Raw genomic sequence first — 25,623 nt, 5'->3', positions numbered from 1 at the left:
ATGTTTGGCTTTAAGGCTTATTGTTGTGTTGTGTATGTATTGTTCAATTGCTTCTCAACCCACAACTTTGCACTTTAATTTACCAAAACTAAAGTCTAATGATGATGTTTGTCTGGCTAATCTACTGTTTCAGTTTGACCTGGAGTGTGTTTGAAGCTCCTGATTTTGTAGGTCACTTTATGAATCATGCACTGCCAAAGCCAAGAATCCATGCCCTGTGCAGTAAGGTCAACCAAACTGTTGGTAGGCCTAATTAATAAGCCCACTGAAGCTATTTCCTGTTATGAGTGACATTTTATTTATTCAGTTTTCGTGTATCATTAATGCTATGGTAAGTCTTTCTGAAACCCATGGATAATATAAACTGTCCAGGATACATTTGCAAAAAGCACACATTGTCACTATAAATTATATTTATTGGTATTCATTCCTTCATTGGGTATCAGTTAAGTGTCAAAGATGTAACCCATGAGTAATACAAACATGTTTTGTGTAAATACCATTGCACCATGTCCCAGTATCCCTTCATGAAAGAAAATACAAAATTTAACATGCATTTAATTTTTTGTATTTAAATTAAAACAAACAACTGCCCAACATTTTCAGTAAACAACAGAGCCCAGCAGTAGTTTCCTGAGTTACAATATACAATTTAATTAGCCTAATATAACATGAAAACATTATTAGTAGCAATAAATCAAAAGCATCAGTTTTGTAAACATATCTAGTAGCGTCCATATTTAGATGTGTACGTAGAAGAGTAGCTCTGTTCTTTGGATGATGCAGGCAGCATGGGTAAACCTGACTGTGGGTCTTTCTCGCAGCGTTCCAGAGCTTGTTTGTAGTTGATCTTCTCCTTTGTGAGTGGGTCAGTAATATCTTTAGAGTAAGAAGATTCTGACTGCAGTTCTCTTAGCAGAGTGCTGTCAATCATTTTGGCACCAATGGCATCCATTATGCTCACTCTGCTGTTGTTTCTTGGATCGACCAGCCCTCCTGTCAGATGCTGTGCCTCCATATAACGTATGGCTGTATCCTTTGGCATCCAGCCTTTCTGGATGGCTTCTCCAATGGACAACATTTCTCTGGTCATAGGATCGTCCACTCCTGAAAAGGCCTTTTGTGCATTGAGCAGTCTCTGTGTTTGACTCTCATCAATGAGACCCCTGGACAATGCCTTGTGAACTGTGTATTTGTCATTAGTGGTTATGTCAATTATGCCCCCAGTGGCTGCTTGAGCCTCCAATAGCCTCTGGGCAGTTATGAGATCTATCATTTTACGCTGGGTGGCATTACGTATTGTGTAGCAGGTGTCAGTTTTTGTATCCATTACTCCAGCAATAGGGGATATTCCTTTGACTGAAGGTGGAGCTGACCTGACTGTTGTATGTGTATTTTGAGTAACTAATGGGTTAACTTGTGGTTGTTTATTGTCACCTGCAACAAGCAAGGCAAATTCTGCGATGGGCAGCTTCCCTTGTTTGTACTGTTGTAGGTCATGTTCTGTCATCCGGCCTGCCTTCAAGGCTTCTTTTATGGAGTACTGCTTGCCACTTTTGCGGTCTTGTAGCATAGTTGTTTCACCATCAGGCCCCATGGAAGTGACTTCTTCCCAGTCACACTCCAGCTGCTGCAGATGAGTGTACTGTTGACGATCTATGAGACCCTGCAAGTATGCATCATAAGGAGACATGTCCCGGCCCGTTTCAGGATCTAAAATGGTGATCTTTGTGGAAACATTTGTCTCTCTGGTTCGTGTCTCTGCCTGGTCCTCCTTCTGCAAGCTGGATAGAAGTTCTCGAATGATACTGTCCTTTGAATGGATCCTGTCTTTCTCATTGAGGATTTCATTCTCCAGTCGCTGGACATCAGACTCCATTTTGACGCCCCTCTGCCGCGACATCTGTGTTCTCTCACTCACGAGTTTGGTTTGCTGCTGGAAGGACAGGCTAACGTCATGGCACTTTGTTTCAAGTGTCCGCAGCTCACGGATGAGGTCATCTCTCTCTCTCTGCAGGGCATCTTTGTTCATATTGAATGTCGTCTCCTCTCGGGAGGTGCTGGTCTTGCTGCTCCTCAGGAGGTTGATCCTATCACTCAGCCGCCTCAGTTCATCTTCCACATCCTCTCTGGCAAATCTTTGCTGTGTCACCTGTTCCCGGAGGCGGTCTCGCTCTGCTTGAACTGCCTGGTCTTTTTCAACACGTACCACCTCTTTGTACACTGTCTTCTCACCTGATTTCTCCTTCTGTAAAATCTCTAACTTCACTGTAAGGTTACGGATCTCTCTTTGGAGACGTAGGATGTCGTTGGTTTCCTTGTCCATGTCAACCCGTATGCCATTTGTCATCCGCTCCAGTTTCGGGTCCCGCTCTACCTTCAGCACTTCCTCCACCACAATGCTTTCTTCAACAGGAGGAGGAGCATTTTCCAGCTGTGTGATGCGCAGCCTGATTTCTCGCACCTCAGACTCAGCTTGAATTCTTTTCTGGCGTTCGTCGCTCTCTATGAGGGTCCTCTCTTTCTCTGCCAGCCTCGATCTCAGCTGCTGTAGTTCGAGATCTATCTGACGGCGTGTCTGAATTTCCTCATCCAGGGACCTACTGAGGCGGTCATGGTCTTGAGCCTGACGTGGGTCTTTCTGTAAACGCAGAACTTCTTGCACAACAATCTTCTCTTCTGGTTTCTGCCGCTCAAGCAATATATATTTGTTTTTCAAGTCATAAACCATCTCTTCAATGTTACGCCGCATTTGCGCTTCCTCTCGCACATTCTTCCTCAAGCGATCAGCTTCTTTTTCCAACAATGGGTCATTCTCATATCTAATAACTTCTCTTGTCACCATTTGAGTTTCAATCTTAGACTTTTCAATTTTCAATTCGTCCCTGTCGTTCCTAAGCAGCAGCACCTGATCTTGGATGGAACTGTATGTGTTGTACAAGCTGTTGACTTGACTTTTAAGCCTCTGGATTTCTCTCTCGTTCTCAGGACTGCGCTCCTCCTTGACCACTTCTTGGAGAACTTCCTTTTGCTCTATTTTGGGCTTCTGGGACCGGAGGTGATTTATCTCTGAAGTGATTTGGTTGATTTCACTATCAAAGTTGCTGCGCTGCCTGGACAAATCCTGTATGTCCTTCCTAAGACGCGTTATCTCCATCTCTGTACTTGGATCGATGTGGTAGATCTCATTCACAATCTCCTTCACCTCAACTCTCGGTTTAAAGTCCTGAACTTCTCTGTAGCGACTGTGCAGCTCTGTTATCTCTCTGGACAAACTGCTGTATTCTCCTCTCTCACTTTCCAGGTTAATCCGGATCTTTTCGGATTCAGTTATAAGTTCTGGGTCCTTCTCAATCTTCTTCACTTCCTTTGTGATGATCTTGGGCTGAATATTGGGGATGAGCCTCTCAAGGGAGTTGATCATACTCCTTGTTTGAAAGATGTCGTCATTGAGCAGTGTAATCCTGTTTTCTTCATCTGAGATCTCGGTCTGGAAAGTCCTCAGAGACTTCACCATCACTGGATCCTGTTCCACTTTCACCACTTCCTTCTTGACCACTTTTTCTTTAATGAGGGGCTTCTTTTGCTGTAAAATCGTTATCTCAGTTCTGACATTAACATGTTCCCCATCTCTCACCCGAATTTCATCTCTCATCTTTGAAATTTCACTCCTCATTTTGGCAGCCTCTATATCAAGCTGGGGATCCCTCTCAAACTCTGTCACCTCTTTGGTCACCAATTTGCGTGGGGCATTTTTTATGTTGTCCTCAACTTTAGTAATTCTACCGTTAGTCAGCTCAATCTCACTGTGGGTTGTGGTGCGTTTCAGGGTCTCTTCGTGAAGGATCTTTTGGAGATCTATCAGATCACCTTCCAGTTTTGGATCACGGTAATACTGCAGCACTTCCGTTTCCTCAAAACGCTCTACACCTCTGCGGTTTTGTAGGGAGAACATTCTGTCTTTGAAGGTTCTTAGGTTGTTCTCAGTGTGGCTGGTTCTCTCTTTCTCATCATCCAGCTCTTTAGACACACTACTAAGTTCAAAGGCACTTCTTTGCTGACTTTCTTGCTGAACTTGTTGCTGGGCCACCATTTGAACTTTTTCTTCATTCTATAGGAAAAAAAACAACAACACAGCTTTAAGTATGCACATGTTTTAATTGCAACATATACAAACTGCCCCCAACTCTTACCTGCACCACTAAATTCCTGGCTAGATCCATTTGTTTTTGCCGCTGCATGTTCTCAGCAGACGCTTCAGAATAACGATTGACAAGATTTTTTTCCTGTAAAAAATATGGAGCATTTTAGTTTTTAGTAGAAATACAGCCTTCTTTCAACTGTAGAAAAATCAGTGGTACCTGATTTTGGATGGCACTAGCGAGAGTTGGAACATATGGTTTCTTGTCAACTGTTGTGTCGTCCAGAGTCCAGTTGTATTTATCAACATTGGTGTCATATTCCTGCCGAAAAAGATGATTGATTGATTGATTGATTGATTCATTCATTTTAATTGGGATTAACCATTTAGTTCTAAAATTATTTGACAATTTTGCGTATTTGTGATACCGCATAATATGTTTTATAATGAAGAGTAAAAACTTACACTGAGCAGATTTTGTAGGTCATTTGACAAGTCAGACGCTCTGTCAAGGTCGTCCCCTTTTCTCGCCAGATCATCCATAATTATCTGCAAGAAAATGATGAAATAAGTTTTAACTGTCCACCACCTTTTACACAACATCAAGAGTCATGACACTTACCTCCTGAGAGTTCTTCTTTGCGCTGATTTGGGACAAGTCATCATAGGGGCTTATCTGGTTAATCGGAAGGTTATCGAGGAAAGAGTTGAGTGATTTGCAGGTGCTTTGGAATTCTTGGTTCTTGGGGCCAGCTTCTTGCAAAATGTTCTCTCTAAAATGCACAAAGTTGATGTTTAACATTTTGGAGTCTTCTGATGAATAACTGGAGCAAGAAAGATGAACTTATGGATACTCGCCTCTCGTTGAGCTGGTTGCCCACATTTGTGTAGTGCGTCTGCAGTCTTTTAACGTCGGTGCGTTGGCGTTGGATGTCGGGGCAGTACTCCTGGTAGCTTTGCTGCAGAGAGCTGCACAGCTGCTCCGTGAGCTCCAGGTCCGTGCTCAGCTTCTTCATGTCGCCATCGGCAGCAACCAGAGCCTTTTTCTGACTCTAAACACATCATCCATATCATTGTAAACAAAGCATGTACTAATTAATAAACAAAAGTACCCAATATATTATAGTATGTTTGAGAGAGAAGCATATCCTCACCTGAATATTCTCAGTATGGCTTTGGATAGCATTTGGCTCATCGCTAATGGGACCATCTGCACTTAAGTCCTTCTCCAAGTCAGATACAATGCCATCCACTTTATTGATCTGCCTCTCCAGGTTTAGGGATGCGTTTGCTCTAATAAAGAAAAAACATAATTCAAAATCCATTTGATATGTACTCTACATGTCCTTACTTAAAAGATGTAAACAAAAACGTAAACGTTAGTTATAAGGAAACAAATCCCTACTTTTTAGCATAGAGGTCAGCAAGCCCTGCAAGGTTTTCCTGTTTGTTATTTAAGGAGGACAGTTGCTGAGGCAGTGAGGAGGACGCTCCACTCGACAGCAGTGGCTGCAGATTCGCTTGAGCGGCCAGTTTCTGCTGCTCCAGCGCCTTCAAAGCTTTAGCTGCTTCCTAAACACAGAACCAAAATGAGCTCAGGAAATACAGAGGTATGATTATCCATGTGCTGCAGACAATATTCATAACTCTATTAAAAGTACTAAAATAGAAAGTATTATAAATGTGTTGTTGTAGTTGTTGTAGTAAATTTATTTTAAATATTACATATTTGTTTTAATTAATTTATTAAATGTCAAAAACATTGTCCAGATGACTACAATTTAACAAAAAAATTAAATGTTCAAACCAGGACAGACAGAAGTGTTTTTACCTCCTGAGCTCTCAGCTTTTTGGCCAGATCCCCAGTTGGGTCAGAGCGGTTCACTGGGGTTCGCAGGCTGTTCAACAAGTCTTGTTCAGCTTTAGCTAAGCCACCGTCCAGTTTATTCAGCTCCTCAGCCAAGGCAAGGGCTTTGGGGTCCACAGGGGCAGACGACACAGGAGCTGGTGAAGCAGAAAAAAACATGTTCAATAAGATGAATGATGAATTCAACAAATGAATACAAAATGAATATAGAATCACAGACCTGCTTGTTGAACTCTGTTGACATCTTGTTTGTGGTTCTTGACTGATGCTTCCACTGCAGCTCTTTTTTTCTTAACGTCAGCTAGTTCAGCCCCCAGTCTATAGAAACATCTTAAACTCAGCCCATGTTTTTGTTTTATACGTGAATATCTGCTATACTTACTGGTCCACTTTGTCGATGGCCTCAGTGTCCGGAGGTGGGATCTGGAAGCACACTCCTGGGACGGTCTGTGTTTTTCCCCCAGTAGAGACGACCTTCCAGTTCTCATCAGCGATGGATTGCAGAGTGAACTTTTCCTCTCTGGCAAGGGAAACCTAAAAACAAAGTACAACGGTATATTATCTAAATACCCTATTCTGAAAGTGAAGTAACAGTAGGTTTGTTTCAGCAACATTTGTTTTGTCTAATGTTTTGTGTGTGTCTAATGCAGTAACTCTTTTACTTTTGTGACTTTTTTTCTAAAACAAAAACTTAGCGACTGTTGCTTGGTGTCTTACGTTGTCTGAGTCCCAGTCACACAGACACTCCGCAGTGACGGGGCGAGAGGAGGTGCCGCGACGCAGCTTCAGGGGAGCGATACTGGTGCTGCGTCTCCTCAGGTCGGCCAAGAGCTGCTCACTGTTCAGCACATCCTTCTGTTCCGCCTTCACAACAACAAAAGTCATGTTTGTTTCATTTTTAACATATTACAAGACATTTTCTGCTAAATCAACTAAGTTCTTAGTTGTTTTACTGTAGTTTAATACATGTTGTTTCTAAAGATGTCTGATCAAATGTCCATTCATAATAATTAAAGTGATCACTCTCTTTGCCTGTGTCCTATCCATTAATATTGCCAATACAAACTGGAAATACACTTAACCATAAGCTATGTGTAACAAAATATGTATCTATATTCTAACATCTACATTTTACTGTGTATTGTATACTACTTTGAACTATTTATAACAAAGACAAAGCAGCAAGTCCAAAACAGTTAAAGTGACAAACTAACAGATAACAGACAAAGCAGTATTCCAGGTGTGATCTTCATACCTCAAGCTGCAGCACCGTCTCATAGTTGCTCTTTTTGGCAATAGCCTTTGGATCCAAGGTGGTGTTGAGTTTGGACAGGTTCTCCGAGAGCTGGTCACAGTCCATATGGTACTGGAAGCACACAAGGCATTCGCAGAGTTAGACAAAAAATACTTCTATTATAATTCAGTTTCTGTCTGCCTCTGTGATCTCTGCAGTTCCAATTATAGAGAATTCTAGAGGCGCTTGTTCTCCTGTTTCAGTGCCGGTGTGGTAGGGAACACTCTGTGGACCACGACTTTGCTTTAGTAAAACTGGATAATCCCATTTAATCATTGTAGTAGTTGTTTGGTCTTGGTCTAGTTCCTGATTTAATGTCATTTTGTAACATTTTGTTGGTTGTCGGTTTAAGAGGATCAGATATTTATTATGATTTATTATTAATAATCTTGAACTAGATCATGTGTTTTACCCAAGGACAATATTTATTTTGAGTATGATATGAATTGGCCACCCAATTGATAGAGGGCACATTTACTGACTGTGCAAATTTAATTTGAACCACTAACTCAAAAGATACAATTCAGTTGATGAATTTCACCTTTTTGTATTCCTCCACATTGTCCAGATGTGTTTCCTGGCAGATACAAAGGTTGAGGAACTGTTGCCACTCGTTACGTAAAGCATCTCTCTGAGCCTAAAGAAAATAATAATACAATACTTAATACAAGTAATACAAAAAAGATAATATAATACTTTGATACAAATCTATTTTAAATGTCTCTTGTTTAATGTTCTGTGTGTTTAGAGTGACTGTACCGTGATGGTGGCGCTGGCCGGGTGCTTTAGCTCCACAAGTCTGTCCCCTTCATCTTGAAGCTTGTTCACCTCAGCCTCATGTGACAGCAAACTGTTGTTTTTGAAGTTCTGATGGAGAAGAATCCAGAGTGAACTGTTTATAGCAGATCTGCACTAACACCAGCGTAGTAGGCATATTAACTAGACGATGATGTTTAACAATATTTTTTTATCTCTTGTCCTTGATTGACAAAACATGTTCCTGGAAATGAGACGGGCATGAGTGGGAAGGGACATTAGGCAAATTGTGAGAGCCGGAGAAGAAAGAAATCCACGCTGGACTTTATTCTAACAATGAATGTCAAGATGTTGTTGAGGCTGTGGATCTATGGATACCTAAGCAGTTCAATGCCATAATTGCATCCTTTTGTCTGTGGCTGACCTCATACTGCCGGCGTACGTCAGGCGGGTCCACCATGCGGTCGCTCCAGTCCTGCTTCTTGATCTTATCCTGCTCTTCTTGAAGAAAAGTCAGTTCCTTGTTGCACCCTTGCATGTACTCATACAGGCTGTTCAGGTAGTGCCGGCGCCACTTAGAGTTGTCCTGGGAGGACAAGAAAAGACAAGATACTATGTAAATAAAGTAGATATTTAGTTCAATGATTTCAATTTCCATATTTACTTTGGGAATGCATTGTATATCATATATTTTTATGAATTACTATTTTGTTTACTTACAGTTTTGTTCATCTCAAATATATACTCTGACTCACCAGTATATTGTTATATTGTTTCTTGAAGACGGTGTATGATTCCTAAAAAAAACACATTCATATTTGTCAGTTATTCCTGGACATAATGTTGTTAAAGTATATTTATGTGTCCACAGTAAAAGGCTCACCTTGTTGCCGGCGGAGCTGACACAGAGCTGTGGGCTGTAGGCCTCCACTTCCTTGTGTAAAATGTTGTGTGACGCGATCTGCTTCTCCAGGTCGGCCATCGTAGGACCGTACTGATCGGCCTCTGCCAGCTGTTTCTGAAGGACACAGACAAACACACATTTAAATGATTATTTGGAAATGAAGAAAATGTGAAGATGCAGTGTGTAACTTTTCTCTGGTAGGGTGTCTGCCGCCTGCCTGTTTCCGTGGAGATGATTTTGCTTTCCCTGGGAGTATGACATTAAACTTATCTCGGAATTACCAGCGTTTTTTGCTTGCCTCTGTACAGATCTGACCTGTAACCTGGCCTGGTGGCGTCATCTGCTTGTCTCCATGACACTGACATTATTTTGTGTATTCACTTGGCGTCACGTATCAGGCCTTTCCATCAGTATTGAAATCAAGTTTGACATTCTTGTATCATGACAAACAGAGTAACATACCAGGGGCCAGATAATAATCTATTTTTTCAGGGTCATTTTGAGGTAAAGTAAACCTCAATGGTAGTTTTATGTGTGTTTTGACATAAAAAGTAAATGTGTTAATGTACAGATATTAGAACATACTTGCTTGTTGGCAAAAACAGGTGCCCAGTCAATTCTTGGCATGAGAGACACATCGTCGATCTGCTCATAAATGTCTCTGTAGAAGACACAGTCCTTCAGCCAGCGCTCGTGAAGAAGGATGACACTGCCAGACACAAAATCAAGTTTATTTGAAATTGTTTGAATATTATTGTGAACACATCACTATTATAAATAGAGCTCATTATATTATGATGTTTGCAGACACTAGAACTCACTCGCTCTCTATGTCTTTGGCCTGCGGATGTTTGAGCTTCTTGGCTCTGTCGACGTCCAGGAAAAGGTCCTTGATCAGACCCTCGGCCTCTCCGAGCTTATCTGAGATTTCATTCTGATGTTGGAGGGGAAGCTCTTGCTTCTCATTTTTGTCATCCTGAAGAAAGATTATTGCTTTAGTTAACAGTAATATCAAAACTTCTATTATGCTATGAACTGTAATATTTCAAAAAGCTAATGTGATTAAAAGCTACACAGACCATGGTCCTTTGGTCTATTTTTGTGCAATAAAAGCAGTTATTAAGTGTTAAGTGTTTTAATGATTTTACTACAGGGTTAATGCCTATATCTCTGTTATTAGCAAGCATTGCCTAATATTTTAGTCTTTTTTAAACTCATACCACTGCCAGCAGGTCTTCAGCACGGAGGATGTCCTTCTCTACTTGGTCGGCGTCCTTCTGCATTTGGGCGATCAGCAATGTCAAGGCACTGGCCTGACCACTGCACAGAGACAAGGACAACTGTATTGAGAACCACAGAAGATACTGAGTCTACACTACAGAATGGAGTTATTATGACTTGTATATGACTTGTGGGGGGCTCTGCTCTGCCACCTTTTTGTTTCCATAGAGATTGTGTTGCTTTGCTAGAGATTTTCCACAGTTTGAAACAATAAATGTACTTGTAGAAAATTAGCTCGGATACAGCGTGAAAATATTTCTATCTCTTAAGATTTACAAACTACTTCTGTTCATTTTTAGTTCTGTAAACTATATCATACATTACCTGAGGTGTCATCCTCACTAGAGTTCTTATTGATATGAAAACCCAGAAACCACACAGTAACAGTTTTACTAAAGTGTGACCAAGAACCAAGGTCTAGATTCTACTTCTGGGGTACAAACAAATAAAATATGATTTATTTGGGTGAGGGACCCTGGTATCAAATGGCACTACAGAAAACATTAATTCAAGCTGCTATGTGAATGCACAAGAGAAATTGGTTATTCCCCCTTTTTACAAACCTTTACCATGACAAAGACAAGAAGAAATAATAATACATCATAATGTAGGTGGTCTATAAGTAGACATGTTTTTAGTTAACAGAATTTACACCAGACTTAAACCAGACATTTTTTGTTTATTATAATGCTAGATAAACCTTTCATTAGTCATACATAACTCCAACATTATGATCACTTATTGAGGGTGTAGCTGGTTTGTCAGTGCCAGCAGATGCAGTTTCTCCTCCCTCTCTCCCTCATCACTGCTATGTCTTTTCTCTGCCCCACACAGTAAGCCATTGAACACAGAGTGAAAGAGGGAGTGACAGTCGCAGTCACTGAGGAATGAAGAGCATTTTAGGCACGATTTAGGTGTGTCTCATGTGGTTAAAATCATCCATCATCACACTGACCTGACACAGACCAGCCCGATGATCCCAAGTTTATCCATTTCACATCAGTGGTGCAAAGGTTAACTAATGTCTTATAACAACTCACTTGAATTCAGTTTTTTTTAAACCTTTCTGAGTACCTCTACAATGTATAGCAAGTAGCTGTAGGCTATTCCACTTGAATAGGATTGAAAATCATGAGAAAATATTGAGGGATTTTGGTTTTAAATAATGTATTTGTTGATATGCAATAGTTGAATATAAAAGCTCTAGACAGAAAACACCAGATACCACAGATTCATTCTCTTGTATTGCGCTGGTTTGATTACATCAGCACAAATAAACCTTACCTTCAATTCAACTTACAACAACTTTTTTTATGCTCGACTATCACAATTAGTTATCGTCCTAAAAGTCACTATAGGATTTTTGTAATCACAGACCTTCATCTGGTTGGGCCGTCTTTAGAGAGACAGCCCTAGCTAGTAATAAACTGTAATCATGACTATGTATTTGTATGTTAATTGGAAGTACAACTAACTCTGCTTAGTCACTGGCTTGACAGTGGTGAAGAATCGCATTATTGAGCCAAGCATGAATCATGGCTACATTCAACTGGGTGTGTTAAATACTTTTGTCTACCTTGAAGAATTCAGGTAAAATATGTAATCTGTAAAACATTTAATTCAACTTAATGGTGTTCACATAAAGTGCTCAGAAACACAACACACATCTGTTGTAAATGTACATTGCAGTGGCACGATAACATCAAAGCACGATCACCGATCTTTAAACGTTAAGACGTCATAACTGACGTTTAATGGATCAAAACCCACGCCCGCATGTTGGAAAGAAACTAGCCGAGTTGTTGGGCCGGGGCAGGGCCGGGGCGAGGTCACCCGACGGGAGAGGCACTGTTACTATGACAACTATGTGACATTCACTAGTGACAGGCGCAGGGACATCCCAGCAGTTTAAGAAAGAGGAATGAGAGGAATGCTCTTTCATAAAACTTCTGCAACATTTCAAATCCTTGTAACTTTCACCAAATGAATGAACATATAAGGTTCACACAAATACAACACAATACTATCTTAATGTGAAATACTATATAGCCGATTTGACACATTATATTAGTTCCTCAAAACTTTATTATATTGTCTCTTTTGAGTCTCACATGTTAAGTAGGCCTACCCGTAGTCTGTGAGCAAACCTGTAGGACACAAAGATCTGAAAGGAATCTAAATCTGAGCTTAAATACTTTGAAATGGCTGGTCTATACACACACAATTCAGCCACCACGAAGGATTTAAAAGTATTTCTATGCTTGGTCATTTGTAAAATAATTTGAACACAGCTTAGACAAACTAAGGATCCTCCAGGCACAAGGAGAGAAAGAGGACATTCATTGAGAAGCAGAAACATGACACAGTAGTCAGCAGAGGAAGAACAAGCAAAGAGGGGACATGACCGAGATTCAGTGTCACCACAGACGCACAAAAGAACAGAATAAACTCACCTCTTCCCCGACATCTTGAGGGTGTTTTCTTTATTTTTCTTGAGCATCTTGGTGGTTGCGGTGGGCCACAAAGATCCCACTCAAATCTCTTGTACTTCTGTGCTCTGCTGTTGGCGCGGTGGCTGTGCTGTCCCAGTCTCTAACACCTTCTGTGGGACAGGGTTTAATGCAGGGACAGAGTTTGACGCTGGCAGCTCCTCCCAGACAGGTTAACAGGGTGACACCGCCTAGACATCCACAGGACCGGCCCAACCTGTTCCCTCCACTCTCACCTGTTCCAAGGGACTCCAGCCGAGGACCGGCCCCGGAACCACTGTGGACATATGAAGGCATGCGAAGTACAGCAACATTTATCAACGTTAACGGCACATAGGCTATATAGTGTTCGTTTGAGATGGGAGCTGGCAAGATTCTGATATTTTGTGCGGTTTATGTTGATGTTACTCATACAGTATAATATTTGCGTTAACAGAAAATAAATGATATAAAGTGCTGTGAAATAACAATCACTATTGATACATTGAAAGAAAAAAAATAAAAAATCTTTCATTCAAACTATTTCTATAGGCTGCTTTACAGAGCACCTCTTTGGTCATTTGTGATCGACTGAGTGACACAGATTGGTGGTTTGATCCCAACTCAGACCAGTGCAAACTGTCATTGTAACACACACACACCACACACAAACCCTGTATGTGTGTGCCTGAATGACATCTTTGCTTCTGTCAGTCTTTCCCTGGTCAGCCATGGATACAGAAGCAGACAACTATCACCAGTCATTGACTGAATGAATAATGCAGTGTAAAGCATACGTCCCAAAGCAATATTAATATTTTAACAGGAACATAAAAAGGACGCTGTTAGGATCAAATTAAGAATTCTCCTCTTGACTAATAAAGGCATAAATGATATGGCCCCATTCTACCTCAAAGATGCTATAGAACCATATCATCCAAACAGAGCTCTTTGCTCTCAAAATGCCGGCTTTCTGATGGTCCAAAGTCTCTAAAAGCACAGTAGGAGGTCGAGCGTTAAGCTACCAAGCTCCTGTGTTATGGAATCAGCTCCTGTCCATGTTAAAGAGGCCGGCAGTCTCTTCATTTAAGACCAGGCTTAGAAAACACTCCTCTTTAAAATAGTTTATGGTCAAGCTAGTTAGGAACAAAAATAAAAACCTACAGTATCATAGCTACGCTGGGAGCAACTATGCTGGGGTAAGTGTGGCAGCTTGAGCACTTGAACAACATTTTATATTTTAGTTCACCTGTGTCTGTTCATTGCTGTTCACTTGTGTTTCTCCTTCTTTTGTTTTGTCTGTTTCAGACACTGCTGATGCTGCTCCAATGACGATTGGACCTTAGATGCCACGTCTCACAACTCTGACCTGTTGACCAGGATGCTCCTCGTCTGCCTGGAGGAGGAGCAAATGAACATCTGCAGTCTGTCTGTGCGAGTAGGATCTCTCCTTCACTGTGGTTCTCCCAGAGGTTTCTACTTTTCCCACAGCATTTTTTGTTGTTGTTCTTAGCTGAGAAAGAGGTATGTCGGAACAGTTGGAACAGGATGTTGGAAGTTATGCCTGTGGAGATTGTTTAATCTCTATTTCATTGTATCTCACCATCTGAAAAATGTATAAAATTGATACAACCTTCTTGTCTTGTCTCCATTGAGATTTTATTGCATTGCATATAATGTTTCACATATTGCATTTAACTTTTCTATGTTCATGTGGCCAGGCCAACAGGTCAGGAGTCTTATTTATACAGTAAAGCTTGTGTACAAAAGTACTATGTACGTAACATTCCACACTGTCCCCTCCATTCTCTCACTCTAAAACCTACAAATCAAGTTTGAGATCTGAGGATAATAATGGACTCAGACTTGAGCTTTAACATTGTAACATCAAAACAAAAACAAAAGAAGCAATGCCAAAATCCAAGTTTGGAAAGACTCATCCATGCATTTGTCTCCAATTTAACAATGCATATTTATAATGATTATGTATGATTTTATCTGTTTGTATTGTCCAATCCACTCCACTTTATTTCTATAGCACATTTTATAAACAGACGTTTAAAACATTTCCAAAGTGCTGTGTGTGTGTGTGTATTGTGATTTTAAAGCATATTTTCCGATTATGTGTAAAGCACTTTGAACTACTTTGTGTACAGTGTGCTCTACAAATAAACCTGTGTGGCCTTGTCTTCCTAAACTTGGAAATAGAAATGAGTGCTCCGGTACCAAAACTCTGAACTATATGTGTCAAGAGCTTTAAGAGGTGAGGCAATCTGAGCTCTAGGAGACAAGAAGCGAGCAAAGTTTTCATATCTTTGTGCTAGGCTTGGTCAGGATTTCCGTAGCTGGAAGATTTTACCTAATGTGCATGTTTTGGGGTGATGGGGTAAACCAAAGTGCCTGGAGCAAATCCACCCAGACATGAGGAGAAACATGGTCTGGTCAATAAATAAAAAGATAAGCTGGTGCACTTTAAAGAAAACACATTACATTTATCTGGAGATTGGTTTGTGTATATATATATATATATATATATATATATATTTTTTTATTTTTTTTTTTTTAAGCTATTTTATGTCATTATAGAATTGCTGCTGTAGTCTGCAAAACATTTTTATAATGATTTCTATTGGATCATATTTTATTAAAAACTATTACAATAATGTAATTCTGTTTTGTGGTGACTTCACAGTACACAGGCCCTCAGATTATCACTGTTACAAATACAGACATACAATGTATAGTCAACAATGGCCAGGACCTTGCTCCTGGTGGGCCCATGATAGTGCCAAAAAGGCACCTTAAAGAGACTTCTTTGATGATTTGTGCAATTTAAGTCATTCAGAGACTCTTTCTGGAGCTTATCAGTGACAGGAACTACTAAGGCAGGAATGTTGCCAGGCTTCAAGCTGAGTGCAGCTGAGTGACCAGAGGAACAAGGGAATTTATCGCTTCATTCAACCCTTGGTTATCTGCATAGCTTTCCACACTTTGTGTATACTCAGTAAACCAGTTTTAATTGACAATACCTGGTTTATGTAAATAATCTATATTTCATATATTTGATTTTCAAGTACAAAATCCTTAAGTCACAGGGGGCACCAACCATCAGATATGAGAAGTTATGAGTGTAACATTTATAACTGAAAATATACAATGAACTGGGGTATCAATGCAAGTAAGATTTGAGGTGAGTCATGCGTACCGTGTAAGAACAATTGGTATTGACACCAGTGAAACACATACTCTAACCATTCATACTTTTGATACACAGTAGATCTAAACACACGCACACCCTTTTAAGGCATTTATTATCCACACCCCACAACAAAAGGTGCAGCCGCTTCACTTGTGCCACTTTTTAGGAAATGAATACGGAAAATTGTTGCTTGGTAAACTATTTTAATAAGGGCTACAACGAAAACAGTATAATTTCATTGGTTTCACCTCTAAAGAAATCCTTGTATGGGTGCTTACTGCTTATAAATCAATTCAACAAATAAATTAACAGTATAAGCCACAATAAATGTATTCCATTCAACAAACCATCCCAGATATCAAAGGTGTGGTCACTAAACTTTAGTTGGACCCTTTAAAAAATTGTTTGATTTTTTTTAATTTTCTCCGCATATTAGGAAGCATATTCTGTTAATTACAAATCCTCATAAAATTAAACTCTACTGTATCAAGAGAAAAGCATGCTGCAAAATGTTTTTTCTGCAATTGCATTAGGCTGAATTTAAGTTGGAGCGTTTGTAAAGCTATACCAATTTATAAAAAGACATGGAAACATAAATATTAAGGGCAGTATATGAGCCAAAATATTTGTATGTACTTTTTGAGGCAGCACATATTTTCGGAGGAGCTTATACTGACAAATGTCAGACATTTGGGCTGTAGGGCATTTAAGACAGGAACTCTGTCTTATGATGAAAGTTTTGCCGCATGTGGCAAAAGGCAAGACATTCTGAAATACTAAAACTATTCTTTATCTATACATAAAATTAAACTCATTTGACTTTATTCTAATTGGCATTAGCACCCAAATATTGAGGCAATAAAATAAATGATTAAAAATTGACATAGCTGTACCAAGCAAGCTCATCTTAAGCCCATGATGTGTATTAAGTATTAAGTTGGATTTAGCTGCCAAAGCCAAAGATATTCTTGAAGTATCCCGTCAGGCCGCCCTTGCCCTTCTGCTCTACTTTGTCGTCCAGCGGCGGGAAGGCCACATGATTGAGGGCGAGATCGAAAAACAGAGGCTTGCATGGGATTGGCTGGAAGCCAGGCGGGAAATGCACCAGATTGGGCTGTTTTCCAACTAGAGAAGTGTCCAGGCGGAATGAGTCCAGGCGATCACACAGGGGCTGCAAAATAAAATCACTTAAGTACTCACCTAGAGCATATGCCAGTTAAAGACATGTCTTTATGATTTTGTTGAAAATACCAATGTCTTACCGTAATGTCCTTAACCTGTGGCTGAGTTGGAACATCTACATTTTCATCTGTATCTAAAAGAGAAAATGGAAATGGCCGTTAACACTTGTAACATGCTTTACAGACTTTTTGGACCGATTATCGATTCGTACGTCCAAAGATCGATATATATATATATATATATTTATTTTTAATTAAAATTATTTTCTACATTTCCCTCAGTAAACTTCAATCTACCTTCAAGAAAGATAATTCAGGACTCCTGGATTATCTTTCTTGAAGGTAGATTGACCCTTAACCTTTTCATCAGTCTTCCAGCCATCAGTAACTACCAATACTTAAGATACGTAAGATTCGCTGTTTAATATTGATATAATACTAGTTTTAATATGTTGCTTCTCTACACAGTCATGAAGTGAAGGAAACGGTTCAAATACATTTTTCATTTTTAATAACATTAACCCCCGGATCGAATCGGAAAGAATCGGATGGGATCTGAGAAATCGGAAAAAAACGATTTTGAAACGTAAAAATCGGAATCGAATCGATTCTTGAAATTTGAATCGAAACCCAGCTCTACTCAAAGCTCTACACTGAAGGCATTATTCATTCACTCAGTGGTAGTAAGCTACTTCTGTACCCACAGCTGCCCTGGGGCAGACTGACAGAACCGAGGCTATCAGCCCTCAGTCCACCACTATCACTCACACACCACATTCATACTGGGCGAGGTGAAGTGTCTAGTCTAAGGACACAATGACAGAACTCTGAGTAAGGAGCCTCTGACCTTCAGGTTGGTGGATGAGAGCTCTAACCACTGAGCCACTGCCACCTCAATATTTACATTACATCTTAATGCGTTTTTTGATTTAGTTTTTTCCTGTTGTGTGAAGCACTTTGAATTGCCTTGTATACAAATTGTACAAATAAACGTGCTTTGCCTTTACATTAACCACAGGGAAAATAACGGCAAACGGTAAAACACACCTAAAATGGCAGCAGCTTGGAGAGAGTATTTTTCAGCATTGACCTCAGCAATAAGTTCCTGGACATCAGGTAAATCCTGCACAAAATTTAATGAAATAATTAAATTGGTGATTCAGAGTTTACGCAATTTCTGAAGTTGTGTTAAAGTCAAATGTTTGCATGAAAACTAACCTTAAGACTGTTGTTAAAGCCTTTAGCCTTTGACTGGACCTCCTTGGCATATTTTAGCACCCTCTCATACAGAACCAGTGCCTCGCTCCACTTTTTCACCAGCACATAAGACTGGGCAATAAAAAAACACCTATCGGAGCATAAATAAAGAGTAATGGTTAATAAGGTTTGCACAGAAATACAATATATTTACTTCTAGACATGACAGACCTGTAAGCCTTGTAAACCAGCGTTTTCAGAGACACCTCCTTTTGAAAAGTGTGGTCATCCTCCAAACCCTGCAGTGTTGAAAGCTCTGCCAAACTCTGCAAGAGAAAGGGGATTCTAATTGTAACACTTTAAGACTAAACTAAGAGAGACTGTCAAGCTGAGGTACACTCCTTTACTGTTGACAGCCCAAAAACAACACCAACCTTTGTACTTTCATATCATCTCTTTTCACAGCGACTATGATGCACTATACGATGTCTAAATTTTGTCAAAAATATCATAAAGGAATACAATTGACTCCTTTGAACAAACCTTAGATCACCAGACGGAGCTCATGTACCACCAATGATACCCGCACCAAGGTTTGAGAAAAAATCTGTACCTGCAGGATGATGTCATAGAGGCGAATAAGGTCCTGTGGACGAGGGCCTCTCTTCTCGTCCGTCTGAGGCTCCTTTAGTTTGGCCTGCAGTGTATGGGCCATGCTTTCATTCCTCTTTACCAAAGTGCACAGCTTGATATAGGTCAGATAACTGAGTACATGGAGGGTAAGACGGAGTGATGGTTTGCAAAGGCAAAGTTTCATATATTCATCATATTCGTATATAATATAAAAATACAATTACCTATGCAAAAATTGCATGTTGGACACCTTTCCACTTTCAACCTCAGAACCTCTTTCTCGCTGCTTCTGTGTAGACATAAAAGATTATTACATCGAGTAGGTTATAAACCCTTCATAAAATGTACCCGAGATGACATACCGCATCGGCCTTCAATTCTTCTCTTACAGCCTGGATGGTGTCTCTGCACTCAGCCAACAAGGTTTCATAGAGATGCTCTTTGGTATCCTCATTAGAAGCCTAAAAATACAATGAGTCACAATAAAAAATAAAGTTCAAATTATATAATTATTTCTTCACTGTCCTTGTAAATATGTCATGAGCCCAGAAGTTTCACTCAATGATTTAAAATGTTTTTAAAACATCTCCAAGTGCGTTTTAGAAGTCAGATACAGAAATACAAGCTTTTGTACAGGAATGCGACTGTAGCGAAAAGGGAAGACTAATTAACTCTAACTCTGGAATGTGGTCCAGCAGGGGGGTGTGGGGGTGGAGGGGTGTGTGGTTGTGGCTCAGAACTCTGTATCTGGTCCTTTTCAGGCGGAAGGAATGCTACGGTAAAATTCCTCATAGTAATAGCTGAGAGATGGGTCACAGCGCTGCCAACATCCGCCCAGAGGGCTGATGTTATTTTGTGCTGTACTCTATTGCCAGCTCCATGGTAACACCTAGAACAACCAGCTGGACCGGTTAAGCATGTTCTGTAGTTAAGGAGCAAGGGCCACGCATTAACTGAGGAAAGGGAGTATGACCAGTTTTGGGAAGTAACTACCGGAAAATAGATATACTGAAAATACATATTCAGAACCATAGTTCAGAGTAACTGTATTCTGATGCAGTTCCCCTTTCATTTGGTGGTATTCAGAACTCCGTAAAGAATATATCAGGGTTTTGATCACAAGTTGGGCTTCAAATAGCCATGTTTAATCCAATGTTATAAGATATGTTACACTATAATATAATGTAACTCAATGTGAAAGGATCCAAAGTATTCAGAATACAGTACAAAATACATTTTAATGTAGGTATTCAATATTCCATAATTACATTTTCAGTTAAGTATTTAAGTATTCTTTCCATCACTTAGTATAATCTAGTACCTCATATTAATGACCATTGTGTCTAAGAAACTTGAATTCACTATTTATATTGCCATTATATAAAAAATATTAGCAATTGTGGAGGAAATGTTTTTGTGAGAATAAAATAGTTTGAAACAAAAGTGCTAGTAAAAAGGAAATCCATACAAATATTTTCACAACACCAATTGATAAACAATTTTAAATTCAGAGTACATATATATTTTTTTAATTATTTTAATCAAATTGGAGTGAGTAATAGATAGCCCAGGAGCCCAGCAGGGTGTGTAGGCTTTTATTTGTGTTGGGTGAAATGCTTAGAATGCAGTCGTGCCATGAAGCTGGCGACATGCCACAGATCTGAGTAGCATTTGGGTGTGCTAGTGTAAGCTCTGCAGAGTGTACTTCCTTTTATGTGAAAGAAACTCAAGCATGCCACCTAGTGAGTATTTAGAAGACTGAATTCAACAATATGTTCAACAATATGGGATGAATTAGTTCTGCTAAAAACAAACATATCTAAATTAGACTACTGTAACTCCCTGCTCGCAGCGTGTCCTAAAAGATCCATAAGTCTTTCAATTGGTTCAAAACGCAGCAGCAGGATTACTAACAGGAACTAAAGAGCCGGTGCTCAAGTCCCTTCACTGGCTCCTGTCGAGTTTAGAATCAAATTTACAATTTACCAAACAAAGCTCTTTGCTCTCAAAATGCTGGCCTTCTGGTGGTCCCAAGAGTCTAAAAGCACAGTAGGAGGTAGAGCGTTTAGCTACCAAGCTCCTGTGTTATGGAATCAGCTCTTGTCCACATTAGCATACCAGTCGCCCATTTTGCCCATGACATTGTTTATTAAAAGAAGATCTTACAGCCCACATGCTAAGAGTGATACATTATTGTGGGACAATAAAGGATTATCTTATCTTATTATAAAGCTAAGGCCTTCTAGTTTCTGCATATGAACAGTGTCAGGGCTTCAAAACTTATACAGAAAGCATAGTAGAAAAAGCTTCAGTTGTAGTCACACCGACTTATACAGAAAGCCAAACATCAAATATATATATTTTGGTCTAGCCTGAATATAGTCAATTTGTCCTAAGCAAAACATACTTCATTGTGTGCTTATGCTATGTACTGTACTTGCAGTTTATCTTGTTAACAACAGAGTAGCATCTATTCATGGGAATAATGTTCACAAATAACCAACAGTTGCTAATCCAAGTGTTTTCTATTCAAAATAAAAATTGTTTTTAAGTTACAAAGCTGTGCTGTTTAGAACATATTCCTTTAAATGTTATTTAAATATTCAGACATGTGAAAATATCAGAACCTTCTTTATTATTATGAGATTTTTTGATTGTTTTGTTCAAGAATGTTTTATTTTCTTTCAGGAAAGGTAAAATATTGTCTTGTTAATTTAATTTTTTTTTTTGGTTGATACTTGCTTAAAGGAGCATCTAGTTTCAATCCTAGTTAGAATTGAGCAAATTGGTACACACATTTTCAAAGTAGAATAAAAAAATAATTCTCCATGTTAAACAGGAGTGAGTCGGGCTGCTGAAATCATGACGTAGTTTCAGAGCTCTAGGAATAGGCATTTTGTATCAAAAAGTATATTTGGAACAAGTTATCCAAATATGTGCCAAACTGTTTTACTACAATTTTTGCTCCTAAATGGACTATTAGCGCACATGCATCACCAAGGGGATGGTTGGTTTAACTAAAGGGCAGTGCCAGACGAACCCGTGGACAGAAAAACTTGTAGATGGTCTCATTCTGTAGCTGAAAGTGTGAGGAAAAACAAACATACCCTTCAACAAGTGTGAGGAAAAACAAAACAGTCAAAATATTGCCGCGCGTTTGTGATGGAAGGAGAGTAGAAGACACGCTTTAATTGTGACTTTTTCACAGAAGAAAACGCTGTTTTGTTTACTGGACTATTTCTCCAAATGGATACTTCAATACTTAAACCCTAACCCAAGTGCATATCGTTTTTCTGTGGATTATTACAGACAGAATGAGTACAGCTACAGATGTATTGAACCGTGTCGAGTCAGTCAGAACTGGAATAAAGGTTAGAAATGTGTAATGACAAGTTGAGCTACTGGTTAGTGGGGCATATTTTGTGATGCAAATCATTGACATTTTTTTGTTGAGAAAATAATCTTTAAAATTATGTATGGCTTGCTGGTATTGACAATGAAAATAAGAGCGATGATAAAATAGTACGTCTAAAATCCGGTTTTAGCCCTTGCGCGGGCTGGCAGGTGCTATGGCTTTAAAGAGGCCGACAGTCTATTAATTTAAAACCAGGCTTAAACACTCCTTTGAAATAGTTTATGGTCAGGCGAGTTAGGAACAGAAATATAAACCTACAGTTTCAGCTACGCTGTCCTAAAAGCAACAATGCTGGGGAAGTATGGCAGCTTGAGCACTATCCTCTGCTTCTGACTACTTTTCCTATCAACAATTTCATATTTAATTTCACTTGTAATCTGTTCATTGGTGTTCACATCTTCTTCTTTCACTTGCCCGCCGGGAGTGGAACAGGCACATCGATGACCTGTGGATCCAGATGCTCCTCATCTGCCTGGAGAAACAGTCTCTACTTCATATGAACGGTTCTTCATCTCCCTTGAACTGGTTCTCCTCCTGAGTGGTTCCAGCTCCACTGTCTATCTGAAAATTGAAGCGTGTCCGTCTGTCCGTCTGTCCGTCTGAAGGCGTCGGACCCCTCCTTCACTGTAGAACTCCTTGACGTTTCTACTTTTTTCTAAAGAGGTTTGGTAGTTTTCCTGGCCGAGGAGGAGGGTCTAAGAAAAGGGGACCTTGGGACATTGTTTAATCTGTTCTCACAGTCGCACTTAAGAGGCAACTTCTGTTGGGATTTTGGGTGTAACAAAATAGGTTTAATTGAATACTATATTATACTATACAATCATAGAACTTGGAAACAGCAAAAAGTACATTGAGTTGTGACTAGATAACATCAACTGAATCCTAATTAGTCTTTTCAAAAACAGAAACGCGTCACAAAGTGACATCACTAACAAAACTTAACACTGACCTGAGCAATGGCTGCCTCGTTGTCTGCTAGACCCAGCAGAAAGATACGGGCCTTGTCAATCTTAACCGGGACCGTTCGTCCTCGCCACTCTACTTCACTCATGGTGGCTGCTTGCTTAGTCCTTGCCTGAGTAATGAGAGCCTATAAAAGAGAACCTGTGTGTAAGATACAGATTTAATTTTAAACAGACACCTCTACATTTAAAATAAGGACACCTCTAGTTTCTCAGCCATCATGCCTCCACCACCTCCTGTCAGTCTCATCTGCATCAAGTCATTGATTGCGTTCTGGTCCCCTGCAATCAAAGATGTGACAGATGGGAAAACTAACACATAAACTCTGTTCACACACAACTATTATGCCGCTTACCAATGTTATAAGCACAGTATCGAATGTTGGGAGAGATTTCATCCACACGCTGACGATACAACACAGCCAGCTCCTCTGTGAAAGCACTGGCAAGCTTCTCATAGATTGTCCTGACAAAAAACAGGGTATGTAAATTCAATATACATGAAACAAGCAGCATAAGTGAGGCAGAAAATAGAATAAACCAATTTAAGTACGTAACAATATTAACATACTTGCATTTATTGAAAGCCTCCATGGCACTCTTCCACTCTTGCAACTCAAATTCAACCATTCCTGAGAGGTATGCCGTGTAGGCCTGAGGTAATAGATAAATAGTGTATTTATAGCAATTAGGCGAATTACATATTAGAGTGTTAAATTATAAGGCATGTATAAACCTACTTGTGCCTCAAGTTTAGTCTTTGCATCAACACGTGGGCTTTCACACAGCTTCTCCAGTCTCTCACTGTGCTTGGCAGCTTTGCGTAACCTTGCCAGCAGATGGAAACGCTTTCTTGGCTCTGTATTAGCCTCTTGTTTCAACTGCATGGCGTAACTCCATGCCCGCTCAGCTTCCATCAGAACTATCAAAAGGTACCTGGAAAAAAAATACCATAATTATAATTATTAATAATTACCATAAACCTTCATCTGTAGAGGACTTGTGTCATAGTATACCATGAACAGTACTTGGTTATTAATAAAATACAAAACTCACCTGTTGTCAGAGACCATTTCAACTGTAATTTTCTTTCCCACAAACTTATGGCGATTTCCACTCTTGAATCCCAGTGTTTTGCGTAATCTACGGAGCCTTCGAGAACAGTATCCTCTAAAAAAAAAAAAAAAAATAATTACTTTCCTATGCCTTTCATTTATTTTGCATCGATGAAGAGCCGTCGGAAAGAAATAGGCAAAGCAGGCAAATGTCTGGGGCCCCATAAAATATAACAAACAGGCTTGATGTAACAGCTGTCATGATAAGGCATGTTTCATAGATGAAAAAATAACGCACAAATTACCTGGTTTGATATGTTTTTTTTAATATGAGATATAGGAAGAGACCCTAGACTCACTATTATTGCCTAGGGCCCCATGTATCTAGAGATGCACCCACATGTGGTCAAAGTCTATATCTATTATGTCCTCTCAATAGACGGTGCCACTTAACCTTCATTCGTCATGATTGTGAATGGCTTGCTGGGCCACATCTCACCTGTATCTCTGGTAGTCTCCATGTCTGAGGCCATGCTGCTGTTGAGACTCCTTAATAATTTGCAGGACTGTGTTAATCAGTTAAAGGCAAAAAGGTGTACATTCTTGTGATATGTTGTGTTCAAACGCCGAGCATACACGAGTACACAATAGATGGACACAACTATAAATACAGATAGAAACAATAGTTTCTGTGAATATAACATATTGGCAATGATTAGCAAAGTTCACATATTGCGTTTGTCAAGCATTGGTAATTCAAACATTTTACACTGGTCTTTCTTTTGATGGTCTTTTGTACCAGATAAAGCAAAGCTTCAGTGTGACACGTCGCCTTACAGCGCCCCTTAACCATGGACTAGCATTAGCTTGTAGCTAACTGTAGCTTCCTGCTCAGGCACTACTCAAACAGAAGAAAAATTACAACACGGCATTTCTTTTTGCAAAGGATACTTTCCAAACCCAGGCCGGCTTCTGACAGATTTTCTTTGTTTTCATCCGATGATGAAACTTTGGCTTCGTTTGTCTTTTCTGCGGCCATCTCTGAATGCTATGCTAAGCTCCACACACTTTGCACAGATCACATGCTCGGAGCAATCCCGAAAGAACCGACCAATGACCGAGCAGCGCAGAGCTGCCGCTCTCGCGATAACACAATCACTCCGTTATTGATGAAAGTGATTATGATTATAGATTAATACATCTTAAATATTCAAATATTTCAAAATACTTATTACATACCAGAGGGCAAACTCTTACAGTAAGGGAGACA

At 39.7% G+C, this 25,623-nt stretch overlaps 2 protein-coding genes across 2 annotated transcripts; both read right to left on the bottom strand.

Moving 5' to 3' along the window:
* Window positions 1-486: 486 nt before the first annotated feature.
* Window positions 487-12,863, bottom strand: evpla (envoplakin a). The gene is made up of 22 exons (XM_072462264.1): window positions 12,697-12,863; window positions 10,183-10,282; window positions 9,784-9,938; window positions 9,548-9,671; window positions 8,942-9,076; window positions 8,814-8,855; window positions 8,483-8,644; window positions 8,062-8,169; window positions 7,844-7,939; window positions 7,264-7,374; window positions 6,726-6,872; window positions 6,391-6,542; window positions 6,229-6,326; window positions 5,973-6,145; window positions 5,547-5,713; window positions 5,296-5,434; window positions 5,000-5,193; window positions 4,764-4,914; window positions 4,607-4,690; window positions 4,362-4,463; window positions 4,194-4,286; window positions 487-4,111 (listed from the first exon to the last, which is right to left on the bottom strand). Exons 1-22 carry the CDS (start codon window positions 12,741-12,743, stop codon window positions 725-727), a joined length of 5,967 nt encoding a protein of 1,988 aa, XP_072318365.1. The 5' UTR covers window positions 12,744-12,863; the 3' UTR covers window positions 487-724.
* Window positions 12,864-16,093: 3,230 nt separating this feature from the next.
* On the bottom strand, window positions 16,094-25,450 carry srp68 (signal recognition particle 68). The gene is made up of 16 exons (XM_072462828.1): window positions 25,305-25,450; window positions 24,853-24,919; window positions 24,355-24,468; window positions 24,039-24,234; window positions 23,870-23,952; window positions 23,655-23,764; window positions 23,501-23,580; window positions 23,286-23,426; window positions 19,284-19,382; window positions 19,146-19,210; window positions 18,902-19,052; window positions 18,520-18,614; window positions 18,310-18,439; window positions 18,139-18,214; window positions 17,173-17,225; window positions 16,094-17,081 (listed from the first exon to the last, which is right to left on the bottom strand). Exons 1-16 carry the CDS (start codon window positions 25,390-25,392, stop codon window positions 16,854-16,856), a joined length of 1,776 nt encoding a protein of 591 aa, XP_072318929.1. The 5' UTR covers window positions 25,393-25,450; the 3' UTR covers window positions 16,094-16,853.
* Between the last annotated feature and the right edge of the window lie 173 nt (window positions 25,451-25,623).

Source organism: Eucyclogobius newberryi, unplaced genomic scaffold (genome assembly GCF_026437365.1).
Source record: "Eucyclogobius newberryi isolate DKJ021-1_F unplaced genomic scaffold, fEucNew1.0.hap1 SCAF_4, whole genome shotgun sequence".
In the NCBI taxonomy this organism is placed as follows: Eukaryota; Metazoa; Chordata; class Actinopteri; order Gobiiformes; family Gobiidae; genus Eucyclogobius; species Eucyclogobius newberryi.
This window is presented reverse-complemented; position numbering and strand designations above follow the sequence as displayed.

What these genes read in the sequence shown, in the direction of transcription:
- srp68 (XM_072462828.1), bottom strand. Translation starts at nt 25,392, where the DNA reads ATGGCCGCAGAAAAGACAAACGAAGCCAAAGTTTCATCATCGGATGAA. An exon ending in AAGAATTGAAGGCCGATGCG is followed by an intron (nt 19,211 to 19,283) that starts GTATGTCATCTC and finishes ATGTCTACACAG; the next exon opens with AAGCAGCGAGAAAGAGGTTC. An exon ending in AACATGCAATTTTTGCATAG is followed by an intron (nt 19,053 to 19,145) that starts GTAATTGTATTT and finishes CCATGTACTCAG; the next exon opens with TTATCTGACCTATATCAAGC.
- evpla (XM_072462264.1), bottom strand. Translation starts at nt 12,743, where the DNA reads ATGCTCAAGAAAAATAAAGAAAACACCCTCAAGATGTCGGGGAAGAG. An exon ending in CTGAAGACCTGCTGGCAGTG is followed by an intron (nt 9,939 to 10,182) that starts GTATGAGTTTAA and finishes ATCTTTCTTCAG; the next exon opens with GATGACAAAAATGAGAAGCA. An exon ending in GCCAAAGACATAGAGAGCGA is followed by an intron (nt 9,672 to 9,783) that starts GTGAGTTCTAGT and finishes TGTGTCTGGCAG; the next exon opens with TGTCATCCTTCTTCACGAGC.